Source organism: Giraffa tippelskirchi, chromosome 11 (assembly GCF_054371585.1).
Source record: "Giraffa tippelskirchi isolate mGirTip1 chromosome 11, T2T-mGirTip1v1.2.pri, whole genome shotgun sequence".
In the NCBI taxonomy this organism is placed as follows: domain Eukaryota; kingdom Metazoa; phylum Chordata; class Mammalia; order Artiodactyla; family Giraffidae; genus Giraffa; species Giraffa tippelskirchi.
Window position 1 is genome coordinate 119052693 of NC_137285.1, and position 14259 is coordinate 119066951.

Below are 14259 nucleotides of genomic sequence, written 5' to 3' on the forward strand. Positions count from 1 at the left end.
ATTGGAAGTTGGTGGGGGGAGGGGAGGGGGAGGGGAGGGGGAGAGGAGGGGAGGGGGAGGGGAGGGAGGAGTGGGAGGGGACAGGGAGAAGGGGAGGGAAGGGGGGAGGAGGGAATGGGAGGAGAGGAGAGGGACAGGAGGTGGGAGGGGAAGAGAGAGGAGAGGAGGGCGGAAAGGAAGAGGGAGGAAATCCAGACAAATTGCAGCTAAATTCTTGACATATTTTTATGGTACCCTCAAGTAGCAATTCTTACCTCAGTTCTTTTTTTTTTCCTTTGAAACCCTAAATTTTATATTGTAGTCAACTCAATGCACAAATAGCACTCTAAAGGCCTAGGATCAAACCCACAGCTGCACCCCCTCACTCAGAAGGCCACCCAGCCAGGGGCTCCTCACAGCGAGGCTTTGGGGGATCGGACAGGCCCTTGACTACGTCCGTAAAATGTATACAAAGCACTCTGAGTATGTATAAATCACTATTTCTCTGAAATAGTTTTCATCAGATCATCAAAATGATCCATGACTCCCAAAAGATTGAAAGCCTGGGTTTTATCCCATCTAAGTAGTTATTTGGAAAGGATTAGGCTGCCCTTATTAAGCAGGGTTGGGATGGTCCCACTTCTACTCCACTGCCCTGTGAGGTAGAGCCTCAGGGACTCCCTGGATCCATCACTAAAGAGAGAAGTCTTCAGGAGCCACACAGGATACACCAATAAGATTCATTATAGTGACCTACAGCCCTCAGAGCCTTCCCAAAAGCAACTCAAGATCAGCGAGACTCAACTCATTACTGTCTGGAACATGAGGCAGCCAGTGAGGGCAAAGAGCAGGCATCTGATCATTTGCGGGAGTAAAAACACACCTAAGAGGCCAGAGTCGTCAGTGAACTTGTCCCAGGGTCCAGTGGGGAGGCCTCAGGAGAGCTGCTTATCTGGCTGGAATCCCATGTATGCGGGAATGACTGTGGATGGAGTTCTGAGATTTGCTCCTCCTGCTGGTGGTCAGGAATCAGGCACAACTATGGACCGAGAAGGGTCACGAGCTAGTCAGCTGACCTCTCGCCTGCATCCTGAGCTCCAGCTCAGGGCTGAGCCTTGGCCTCTGGACCATGGTGATAGGTGCCAGGACACCCTGATACGTCAGATACAGGCTTATGTCCTTCACCAGGCACGCTGCACCGTAAGCCTACCTCTGGGGAGAAGAAGGGATGGCCTGAGGACACCGGTCCTCTGGGCTGTAAGGTCCTGCTTGTGCAACAGCATCCTGGCCCCACAGCCCAGGTGCCCACAGTGAAGATCCATCTCCAAAACGGGTAACAGAAGGGGTGGCACACTCTGCCTGTAGAGGGCCAGATGGCAAACATAATTTCAGGCTTTGCGGGCCATATGGTTTGTTACAGTCGAGTCTCTCATTTACAGCACAAAAGCAGCCACAGCTAACGTGGAAGCCAGTGAGGGTGGCTGTGTTCCAGTGACATTTTTTTGTGTGTGTGTGTGAACAGTAAGATTTAAATTTTACATCATTTTCACATCACAAATTAGTCTTCTTGTGATTTCTCATCAATCACTGGAAATCATAAAAAATCATGCTTGGCTTTCAGGAAATAACAGATAGGCAGCAGGCCAAATACAGACCCTAGATTGCGGACCCTCGGGTGAGGATGATGTATCTCTCTCTATAATCAATCTCCAGGGACAGAGGCACTCTTGTAAAAATGCAGATTCAGGCCCAGCAGGTTGGGAATCGGGCCTGAGACTGGGCATTGCTAACAGTCTCCCCAGTGATGCTCATCCTGCCAGTCTTAACGACCGTATTTGAGGAGTAATAGGAAACTATTTTCAGAAGTTCCTTGGAGCACAGGCTACTGAGCAGTTTGCCTGGCAGTATGACTCCTCCTGAGCCTTCCTACCTGCCTGAAAGGGCAGGACACCCAGCGCTGTGGTTCTGGCATGCCCTGTTTGCAGGCGGAGGGTGGGCGGGTGTCTACATGCTCAGACCTCAGGTCATGCTAACCCGGCAACATCGCCCACCATCTCCCCTGGGCCCGGAGCAGGAAATTGAGTGGGGAAGGATTTATTTGCTCTTCCACCAGTGTTTGCACATTCTTGCTCATTTATAAACATTGGTTCTTAGGGACTGAACCAGTCTCAAGTCAGGTCTGAAAGAATCCAGATCTCCAGAATTTTAGTAAGGTACAATTACTAGAGGGCAAACAAAAAAAAAAATCCCCAAAGTGAGGAAAATTAAAACTGCTAAGTTTGCAATGGCCAAAGGCCCCCAGTTTGGGGTGTTATGCCAGGAAAAAAAAAAATACTTTCAAAATCCCCAAGGTACAGGAAACCTCTCTAGGACAAGGCCTGAAAAACCCAGGTCAGGAAATGGGAAATAGAGAGCCATCCTAACTAACAGTGTGCCAGTAAAAGGCACTGGGATTAAAGGTGTCTGGAGAGAGCTTCTTAGCTTTGATAATGGAAGGTCAGGTCTGTGCTCCCGGGACCAGCAGTCACCCCTCTGGTCTCCTCCCCCCAGGAGAAGTGGTGCAGCACAAGCAGTAAAGGCATCCCAGGCCTACCATTTGTCCACTGGATTCCAAGGAAAATAATTCTTTTTGCCAGCTGACTCAGGTACACTGTCCAGCAGCTTCATTAATGAGAGGAGCTTATGTCCTCTTTCAACGTGGCTGGCGGGGGGGCGGGGGGTGAGGGGAAGCAGGCAGCTATTTTCTCACATAAAGCAGGTTCCTTGAGCTTTAGACTTTCCAGCATTTGTCCCTGACTCCCACCTAGTGGCTTTTTCCAGTACTGCACAGAGACAAAGGCCCTCCTCCAACCAGCACACCAGCCCAGCGTGAGTCCATTGGGAGAGAGAAGCACAGGAGAGAAAGTACCTACAAGTCTAAGCTCTCAAGTTCACACCTATAGAGGGACACACACTGGAAACTGACTCACAAAGCCTTCATTTTTTTTTAAATGAAAAATAATCACCAAATTTCCCCTTTTCTAACATCCAGAATGCCAACATTTTCCTATAAAACTCCTGCCTGTAACTTTTCAAAATGAACATGTTTGCCACACAAATACCCCATCCATCTCTTACTCCAGGCCCTGGGTGGAGGACAGAGATACAGAGAATTGCAGGGCACGAGAAACTCAAGCTGATGGCTTATAATTCAGAAAACAGCTTCTCCCCACCTTTTTTTTTTTTCCCTAAACTCCTCTGGCTTTTCAATATGGTGAACAGATTTGCTCCTCTGGCCAGAATGAAAGATTGCAGGCCAACTCTGGCAGGAACGCAGGGGCTTTGTTTGAGGAGCCGCCATCTGTGACAAGGTGGCTGAGTGGGTGAGGGGCGGGGGGTGGCCGTGAGCCCTCCTGGGCCTGGTCTATTTCCTTGTGTGGAGAGACTGGTTAAGAAGGTAACTGAGGGCACATGAATATCTGATATATAGACTGACAGAAGTGAGACCCAAGATGGGGTTCACTTCCCTGGACCAGCCGGGCAGGCTCAGAGGAGGCTCCCCGGTCAGAGCATCCCATTTCACCACTCCAGAGATGATGGCCTTGGCTGAGCCCTGAACATGGAGCAGCTATACCAAGAGAGGTTCCCTAACCTGTCTCTACTTTGCAAACTTAAAGGTCCAGACTGAGGAACTTCTCTGGTGGTCCAGGGGCTAAAACTCCACACTCCCAATGCAGGGGGCCCAGGGTTCAATCCCTGGTCGGGGAACTAGATCCTGCATGCCGAAACTAAGACCCAGCACAGCTAAATAAATAAATATATTTTTAACAAAAGTCCACACTGAGGAAGGCAGGGACTGATGGCTACCAGAGGGCTGCTCTAAAGCCCTTAAACTGCACGACTGGAATGCGTGGCCAGATCCTACAGAGGGATTGTCAAACCAGCTGTCATTTCCAGTAGGGAAACTGAGTCCCAGAGGAGGGAAACGAGGTTCACCCACGTCCACACGCGGGTGGCACAGAGCTGGCCTTTTGGCTCATCCCTCCCTCCCACACTGCCTCACCTGGTCCGTTCCCTACCACCTGCCTGAACACGCAGGGCAGGACACCTGCAGCCTGGCCAAGGAGAGCCTGGGTTCCCCAGGGAGGCCAGGCCTGCTCCGTGAACCCTGCTTCCAAAAAGCAGCACAGAATACAGTCCCTCTGGAGGGTCTCTGCCAAGCTCTCCCCTTACCCGCCCTCCCCTCTGCTGCTTCTGGGTTTACTTGTCTTTCCTCAGACTTTAGCCCCTGAAACCTCAGGTCTTCACCAAAAATCCCATAGACCCACATCTGAAGTGATTAAACAATGGGACAGTCTGGTGCCTTGTGGATGAAGAATGTGTGTACCCGGCTATTAGAGAAGCCCCCAGAGATGCTCCATCTGGAGACTCTGCTGGCTCTGGTATCGCTTGGGCATCTCCTAGGAACCAGGCTCACTAGGTCTAATCACCCCTCCCTTTCTCACTCAGTTCAGTCGCTCAATCATGTCTGCCTCTTTGCAACCCCATGGACTGCAGCACACAGGCTTCTCTGTCCATCACCAACTCCCAGAGTTTGCTCAAACTCATGGACATTAGGTTGGTGATGCCATCCAACCATTTCATCCTCTGTCGTCCCCTTCTCCTCCTGCCTTCAATCTTTCATAGCATCAGGGTCTTACTGGTTGGCTTCTCACTAGTTGGCTGTTTCCAGCCCCTTACAGGCTCCACTCTCCCTAAGAGTTTCACCCCCAGGTCACCACAAGCTTAGCTGTAGGGAGGGGAAAGAGGCGGCCCCTTTTTGGAACTCGGCTGCATTCCCATGACAGCAGAGATGCTGCAGCCTTCTGGCATGGGCCTCAGCTTCATCTCCTGCAAGTCCTGACCCTGAGCTTGGCCTGGTCTGCCAGCCATGAAAGAGGGGCTCAATCTTATACTGTCAAAGCGTGGCCTCATTGATGCTGCTCTGCAGGCCAGGTTCCATGAAGCCTGCTTGCCTTGGACTTCAGGAACCTTTCCTGTACAAAAGCCCCGTCCAAAGCTCCCTGGTGTGCCACCAACTTTGAGGATAAGCCCAGAGTTCAGACACAGATACTGAAACTGTGCCCCACAGCGTTTATAGAAGCTAGTAATAGAAATTCTTGAATTTGTCTTATAGAACAACAGATAAGGGAATAACTTGTTAAAACTCTTTTGCTTATAAACTGCCCTTGTTGATTAAGCTCACTTGGTTTTTTCTTTCTTTCCATTTTCCTCCCCTTAATAGCATATCTTTCCAGCTTCACGCAGCCCAGCTGTTTTCCAATTACTTGGAGTCATTACCTGACCAGCATGAGCTGGGCAGGGGCTGGTTGGCACCACCCTAAAGCTGAGTCTGTGCAGATGTCTGAATGAATGGCCTTTTGACGTCAGAGGATTGGAAAACTCCACCCTCAGATGATGCTAAGGGTCTCCGTCTCCAGTATGCGGAAATAAGAACCCAAACACACCTGCGCAGAACACGGATTTCCTCACAGTCACCTCTCCCCTAAGACCACCCTGCTTATCCCATAAATACTCCAACTCCCTCACCTTCAGTGAGGTAGACCTGAGACATATTCTTATGTCTTCTCACTTGGCTACCTTGAGAATAAACTCTTTCTTGGCTGTAAACTAGGTCCTTCAGTGCTTGACTTGCTGTGTGTCAGACAAACAGATCTGGTTGGGTAACAGTACTGTTCCTTTCCCTGGTGGCTCAGTGGTCAAGAATCCGCCTTCCAGTGCAGGAGATGCAAGAGACACAGGTTCAGTCCCTGAGTCAGGAAGATCCTCTGGAGGAGGAAATGGCAACCCACTCCAGTGTTCTTGCCTGGAGAATTCCATGGACAGAGGAATCCATGTGGTCACAAAAAGTCAGACCCTACTGAGCATGCACTGCTCCTACAACAAGGGAATCCAGGCCCTTTGTTCCTTTTATCACTGAAGCCCCAGAGGGTGTCTCCAGCATAGAGAGCCCCCATACACACCCTTCCAGACCTAAAGCCTACTCTTCCTCATTCTATTGGCTGCCCAGAAAGGGAGGATCCTATTTAGGCCTCAAAGCTCTGGAAATATGCTCACAATCCAGTACCCCTGAATCCTGGGCAGTTCTGTTCCACTTGTATCTTTACCACAAGTCTGGCCTGTTTCTAACTATTTCCAGGCCAAGGATCCTTGCTGCTGATGGCCACTCTGTGTCCACCCCTGCCAGCACCCAGCAGAGGAGGAACCAGCCCCACTGTAAAGAAACACAGCTGCCCAAACAGTCTTTCTGACCACAGTGCACTAGGACCAGAGCTCCCTCACCACTTAAAATGTAAGGGCAGGGGCCCAGGACTAGTCTGCTGTTTGCTGTAACCACCAACCACTCCCCTACATCCGCCATGGCCCCTTCAGCAGCCCCTGTTTCTGTGCACTACAGTCGCCATCATCTGAGCCTGAGGACCCCCGTTGCAGCTACTGATGAACAGAAGACAGAGATTCCTACCACATGATCCTCTCCCTTCTCACCACAGCTAATTATTGGCCCTTGGGTGGACACTTGACCCAAAGGCAGCTAGTCCATAGCTGAGTGTAAGTGAAAATGTCTTTAATTTCTATTTCTTTTGCATTTAACATTTCTTCCAAAAACTCTGAATTAGGTCAATGAGATTCTCTCCTTTGGGGGTTAACACACATACACAGAAAACATGAACTTGTCAATCAACAAGAAGACTAACATCAAAGCTAAAGGATGTGTGGCAGTCACCGTGAGCCCTCTTCCTAAGGGCGACTCATTTCCCCCACTTCTTGGTTTCTCCCTGACAGAGGCTCCCCTCCACTGTGATGAGAGTGCCAGCCTCTCTTGCAGCTAGAATATGCACATGCGAACAAATCCTGACCACTGGGACCATATAGGAAGCTGCTGGGAGGTTTCAGAGAGAGATTTTCCTCCCCAGTTTATAAGAAGAGGACATGTTCTACCTCTGGACACAACTGTATCTGTGTGAAGGGAGGCTGCCCAGAGCTTCAAGTAGCCTTCTTGCCCTACTTCTTAGGGCAGCAGTACCCCAACCTTTTTAGCAGCAGGGACCAATTTCATGGAAGACAATTTTTACACGGGTGGGGGTGGGGTGAATGGTTTCAGAATGATTCAAGCTCATTACCTTTATGTGCCCCTTATTTCTAACCTAATGCCGCTGCTGATCTGACAGGAAGTACTGGTCTGCAGCCTGGAGGTTGGGGACCCCTGTGTTAGGGGACATGCCTGAGGGAAAACCAACCCCTGAGGATGGGGATGGAGAAAGATAAGAAAAGTCCGTGTCTTTGAGGTCATCCCAGAGCTACTGATTTAACTCTGGGACCACCCATCCCCTGGACATATATTAGTTACATATAACTAATACATGTATTATTATTTATATGTTAGTTACATATATATTAGTTATATGTTAGTAACATAATATATAACGTTAGTGACATATAAATCTCCTTACTGTTTGTATTTTATTGAGAAAGAATCCCCACTGACAGATGTCATGAGGCAGCGCTAGGTCATGCTAGGCCAGATTATAACAACTGAGGTTTATGATGAAGGGGAACAGTGCAAACATCCAAGGGATGCACAGATACCATGAATGAGAAGTGTGAAGGCACAAGCCTGGCTTCAAGCTATCTTATTAGTTCCAATTCTGAGTCACGTGTGTTTTTTTGTGGTTTTTTTGGGGGGGCAGGTAATAATTCACGTGAGTCTCTGTGGTTTAAGGCAGTGCTTTATAAACTTTAAAGTGAATATGAATCACCTGGAAATGGTTCAGTGGATTGGGGAGGGGAGAGGCAAGGTCTAACGTTTCTTTAAGACAAGTATCAGGGGATGCCAAAGCTGCTGGTCCACAGACTACAATTTGAACAGCAATACCTTCTAATTAAAAGTACCAATCCAGACTTCCCTGGTGGTCCAGTGGTTAAGAATCTGCCCACCAATGCAGGGGACAAGGGTTGATCCCTGGTCTGGGAAGATTCCGTATGCCACGGGGCAACTAAGCCCGTGAGCCACAACTACCGAGCCCAGGCTCCACAAAAAGAGAAGCCACCGCAATGAGAAGACAGCGCATGGCAACTAGAGAGTAGCCCCCCTCACGACAACTAGAAAAAGCCTACACACAGCAACAAAGACCCAGTGCAGCCAAAAATAAATAAATAAAAATTTTAAATAAATAAATAAAAGTACTAACCTAAGGCAATCTAAAATTAATCTAAAGAGGAGCTGTGGGTTTGTTCACCGCCTTGAATTCTATTTCCATACAGATAATACCTGCTACGGACTGTGTGTGCACCAGATTGTAAAATGACTTTAAATTTGGGAAAACGAAAATACACACAGGTGGTCTCTGTCCAGAATCAAAACCTTAACAACCAGCCCTGGTATCTTGGAATGTTTACGTGAACTTTTGACTCCCCCCGCCTGCCCCACCCCCATCAAAGTACACCACTCATAGGTTGCTGATGGCCGTAATTACTCCAAAAGATTTATGAATCCAACAACTTTTAGAAACATCTATCCCAAGGCAAGCATTTCCCCAACTGTTGTAAACAGCCACCAAAACAGATCTGCAAATCTGAAAGCAAGCTGTTTTCTGGGATGGATCTTGCAGAACCGAACACCACCACGACTGCTTTTAGATCCAAAACAGTTTTTAAGAATCTCTTTTGGTAAATTTTAAAAGTTAGATCCTTATTTCATACCACACACTAAAAAGACTGCAGATGAATACAAATCAAACTATAAACCTACTGGAGAGAGTATACAGGTAAATATTATTTGATCTGCGGTCAGGTGGGGACTCTCTAGAAAGAAAAGAAGCTCAAACAGGAAAGATTGATAAAATTACAATTCTTTTATATAATTAAAAAAAAAAAAACAAAAAAAAAACCCCACCAAAAACAACATTTAAAAACAAAAGTGAGGAAAAGGAACACCACAAAGCAAAGAGCTGGTAAACAGTCATTAAATATAAGAAAAGCACTAAAACCCAAATAGGGTCAGGGAGACAAGAATACAGAATGCTACCAGACCAGACTACAGCAGCCGCAGCCAAGAGACTCAAAATAATCGCTGGGTTGTGTATGTGAAGAAAATATTAGAACTATTTTCTTAACCGGTCTTTTAAAAAGGATCTTCTATCTGGGACTGTTTTATAATTTACATATATTAGGACAATTCTCCATATATGAATATGTGTATTTGGAGAATGAATTTTTTTTTTCATATTGGGGTACGAGATCAAAAGTTTGGAAACCATACAGAAGAATAAATATTAATAAGCTTATTTAAAAATTCAGCCTTTCTACTAAACAAAGAAATGGAAAGATAAAATGAAACTTTTTCCTATGAAATTAGCTGTTTTTTCAATCTTAGTGCTTGTTGTTGATCAGGATGTACCTCAAGCCCTGCCAATGAAAATATAAATGGGTAAAATCTTTCTGAAAAGCAGTTTGGAAAAAATGTGTCACAAGGCTTAAAGATATTAATACCTTTGATCAGAGTTTGCCAGACTTAGCAAACTGCATGAAACACACTTATTAAAAATTATTTATCTAAAATTCCAACTTAATGGAACATTCTGCATTTTATCTGTTAAGCCTGCTTTAACTATTATTCTACTTTCACGAATCCATCTGAAGAAAATATTTAGATAAATATTTCTAGACAAAGACAGTCTCTGCAGCAACGCCACGTTATTAGTGAAAGATTAAAAAATACCTCAATTCAATATTAGAGGAATGGCTACATAAATTCAGGCACATCTGTACAAGGTAAATATACATAGTCACTGCAAATTATGTATTGATAGTCTGATTTGATTTCCTTGAGGCTTCATAAAATTTTCTGTAAACACTGCAGCCTGAGTCGGTACTAGCAGGATTACAAGGAGGGATAGATGCCCATGCCAGGCGTAAAGTGAGCTAGAGAGTCGCAGCTGCATGGAGAGGTGAGCAGAAGATGGTCAGACATGACAGGGCAGAAGCCAGGACCAGCATCATAAAGCAAACACAGTAACAGCCAGAGAGTGCCTCTCTAGGGAGGCAAAGGGGATCCTTCTGCTGGGGAAAAAGAGGACTAACCTACCTAAGCCATTCCCTGGCAACTTCCAACCTAGTTAAAAGAGCATGTGGAAGGCTTCCTCAGTAGTCCAGTGCACGGGTTTGATCCCTGGTCTGGGAAAATCCCATGTGCCGCAGGGCAACTAAGCCCATGAGCCACAACTACTGAGCCCTCACTCTAGAACCTTTGAGACAAAACTATGGATCCCACACGCTCTGGAGCCCGTGCTCCACAAGAGAAGCCACTGTAATGAGAAGCCCACACACACAACTAGAGAAAGCCCGCACGCAGCAATGGACCCAACACAGCCAAAAATAAAGAAGCAAATAAATAAATAAAAAGAGCCTGTGGAGAAGCAGGCGGGGACTTCTATCATCAGTCTGAGAGGACCACCAAGAACCACCTTCATGTGGGGGAGGGATGAGAAGCTGGTCTGCAAACCAAAACTGTAACAGGCCCACCCAAGACCCACCCAGGAGCCTTCACCTCCCTCTGTGGGCAATCTCGGTTGCTGCTATAACAAATTACCACAAACTCAGTGACTTGCAATGACAGAAATTCATTATCTTACAGTTGTGGAGGTCAGAAGTCTGAAATGGTTCTTACTGGGCTAAAATTAAGCTGTGGGTAAGACTGCTTTCCTTTCTGGAGGAGAGGCCAGTTTTCCAGTTCCTGGTGGCTGCCTGTGTTCCCTGGTTCTTGGCCCTTCCACCTTCAAAGCCAGCAGTGGTCGGCGGCTGGGGGGGTGAGTCCTTCGCCCATCCCATCACTCCAACACTGACTCTTCTGCCTCTCCTTCCTCTTACAAGGACGCCAGTGATTACACTGGGCCCACCTGGATAACTCAGACCACTCTTCCCACTTTAAATTCAGCTGATTAGCAACCTTAATTCCACCTGATTCCTTCCCTTCCACCATGTATGGAAACTTATTCACAGGTTCTGGCAATCAGGATGTAAGCATCTTCAGAGGATCATCATTCTCCCTACCACACTGGCATGGGCATGTTACAGAACCCTAAGCTGACAGCCTATGTAATGAAAACATTGAACAACACATATCATGAACATGATAAAGAGTTCATCAGTGTTCAGAGGAAGGCATGCGGATGTGACTATCGACAAACTCCTGAAGGGGAGGAGCTAGGACACCTCGGATAAAACTGATGGCATTCCACGGGCTCCATGACTGTGCTCCCCCACCCAGGCCATGGGCCTACTCACCGAGCTCTCCTTGAACCAATCCTTTATGTAGGCAGCTGTGGGGCCCGGGATCTGGCTCAGGAGGGCTGCCCTCTCCTGAGAATGTTCCAGCATCTCCAAGGCCAGCCTCAAGTCCTCGACGAGATGGAGCACCGGGAAGGGGTTCATGTAGGCGGCTGGGGAGACCGGTCCGGGCTCACAGGTACCATCGCTAACATCTGCCCCTGTTTTAGTTCCTGAAACAAGAGAAAGGTGGGAACCTGGATGAGAATGGTAGATGCCATGGGCAAGGAACTGGTAGAGAGCAAAGTTAGTGAAAGGGGAGGGGAGAGGGACGGATCAGAAGCCTCGATGACCACTTCTGCCTCAGCAGAATCACTCACAAAGTGAACTTTGCAGAAATCCTCTTTCATCCTGGGTTGGGCATGAGAGAGGAGATGACTGTGCCCGTTGTGACTGGCTGGGGGAAGCTCATGTGCTCAGACAACAGGGAGAGCACAGCCAGACCTCACCTGCAATCAAGTGCTTGTGTGCTGAAACAGTGAGATGACAGGCCCCAGCTGTGAGAGGAATAAACCTGTCTTCTTTGAAGTTAATGTGGTAAACTGTATGCACAGAGAGCTGCACATTCTTGTGTGCGCATTCCACCCCCCTCACCCCAAGGTGGATCCTCACCCTGGGCTGGCCTAGTGACTTACTCTGATCAACAGGATGCAGAGGAAGTGATGCTGTGTGGGATCTGGTGAGGAGGAGTCAATCAAAATCTTTCTAGGTCTTCCCAGTTGGGCGATTCTATATCCTCTGGTACACTCACACCTTTGACTTGTATTTATCACTGTGTGTATCCATATTTCATCTCCCGTCATGGACTATGAAGTCTCTGAGGGCAGAGCCTCTGTCATCATTGGCTGAAACAGTTATCATGCCCCCTGCCCAGTAGACTGAGGGGGAACTGGCTGAATGTCTGTACCTATGCTTGGATGAATAGCTAAGAGGAAAAATGCCTGGATTTCCACAGAGATCTGGGATACTGGTCAGCTTTTTCTAAATTGGTATGTCCCAAGTAGGACTGTGTTTGCCTTTCTAAACCCCACCATTAAAAGAGAAGAAGAAGGGAAAAAAGTCTTCTTTGCATAGATGGTGATATATTTTCTAAACCAAAACTGGGGCAACAGAGTCTAACAAAGGATTTCTGTGCTTCTTTCATCAGTTAAGAAACATTTTAGAAAATATGGTTCATGGTGGAATTTCCAGGGCATTTGGATTGTTTATAAAGCCAACAGAATAAAATATTTGAAATCAGGACTCTTGCTGGAAAATGTGGGCTGTAGGGCCACCACATCCACGGTTACACTGCAGGCCTGTCGTCTAATTCCAGGTTCCTCTACTCTTTTCAAAGCCAACTTCCTACTTGCCATGGCAGTCTTTGGAAAGAGAAATCCACACAGAAGGAAACAATTACTTTTAGATTGCTGGTTTGCTTTCTGAAAGTGCAGGTTAGAGGGAATTGTGGATCACAATCCACAAACAAGTCCATGGCTCTGGGGAGCTAGGAGACGGCCCCGTTACCCCCACTCTGATGTGTGCTCAGCACTTTCTGGCTTGTACAAATCCAATTAAAAGTTGCCTAGGAAAGGTCACAGTCAAAAACTTCAGGAAAGAAAATGGACAGAAGTAGGGCAAGACCCCCAATCTCCAAACAAATGCTAAGTCATGCCTCTCCATCCTGAACACACTCCAACACACACACATTTACAAATGTAGGATAAGTCAGGCCAGAAGTATGTGGGAAGACTGAGATTTTCATTCACTTTCTATCAGTGAGGCCTTGGACAAGTCCCTCCCATTCCGTGGGCCCCTCCCTGCCCCCAAAGCCTTGGGATTTTTTCTTACTATTCACATATTGTATGTGTGTGTAAAGGTGTATGAGTGCATGTGTATCTGTGTCCATCTTTGCATGTAATGTGTACATACATAAAAGACTTTAATTTCTATTTCTTTACAATTTACATCAAAACACAGGCTCAGAAAATAGTCCAAAATGGTGAAACTCCTTAGTCCTAGCACTAGCAAAAGTAACAGTTACCCAGAAGACTCAGTTCCACACGCCACACAGATTCTCTACAGCCAACTGACTGCTATGGAAAAACTACAATCACAGAGGGAAACACACAAAAACAGGACTATCAGATGCAACAAATAAGAAAATGCATACCCTCATACCTGGGTTTAACAAAACAATACAGAAGTGACAATAACAGAAGGCAAGGTGTTGAGCCCTAAAATGCCTCTCAGAAAACAGTAGCTCACCTCCCGTTCAAGCCCTAACAGAGATTCTCTTTGGGGGCAATCTCTCAATTACTTTATCTTGAACAATAAAGCATTCTTTGGAGAAGATAGATTAATACAAAGGGCTTCAGTTTTATATACACATTGAAATCCTCTACAGACGCCAGAGTCCCACCTCCAGGGTTCCAGTTTGATTGGTCTGAGGCTGATCTGGGATAACAAAAAAGCTCCCCAGGTGATTCCAGTGTACAGCTTAAGTGGAAACCACTGGCTAGCAAATCAAATTAATCAATTCCAAGTGTTGATGTTTAGAGAGGACACCCCTGATAATTTTTATCTGAAGCACGTTAAAACCCAAATTTAATACAGATTCAATAATTGTTAGGGGGGAGATGAAACAACCTAAAATGCAAGTATAGGATTTTATTGAAAGCCTTTCAGTGGTCATGTTCAAAAGCACCTAAGTATGTGTAGCAGTTATTAGGATTATTCAGAAATGTTTTGGATCTCCTCTACTTAAGCTCATACTGGGACAACACTTCTGCGCCTTGAAGCCACTCACAGCCACATGACTTCCTCTGACCAATAAACATGAAAACTGACATTGTCACTTCTAAAAGAAGGTCTTTAGGAACCAGAACACAATTCCTTTTATCTCTTTCACTTGCTCTGGCCTCTGGCAATGGTGGG

General features: G+C 46.7%; 1 protein-coding gene across 20 annotated transcripts in view; it reads right to left on the reverse strand.

Annotated features, from left to right (window-relative positions):
- Positions 1-14259, reverse strand: part of PPFIBP2 (PPFIB scaffold protein 2) — a 174797-nt gene that overhangs the window by 108572 nt on the left and 51966 nt on the right. For all 20 annotated transcript variants that reach the window (XR_014068681.1, XR_014068678.1, XR_014068677.1 and 17 more), the window contains one exon: positions 11302-11516. Coding sequence is in view for 17 of the 20 variants with exons in the window: in XM_081540864.1 (XP_081396990.1) it covers positions 11302-11516 (215 nt within the window). In the remaining 3 variants the exon portion in view is untranslated. The remainder of the gene's footprint in view (positions 1-11301; positions 11517-14259) is intronic.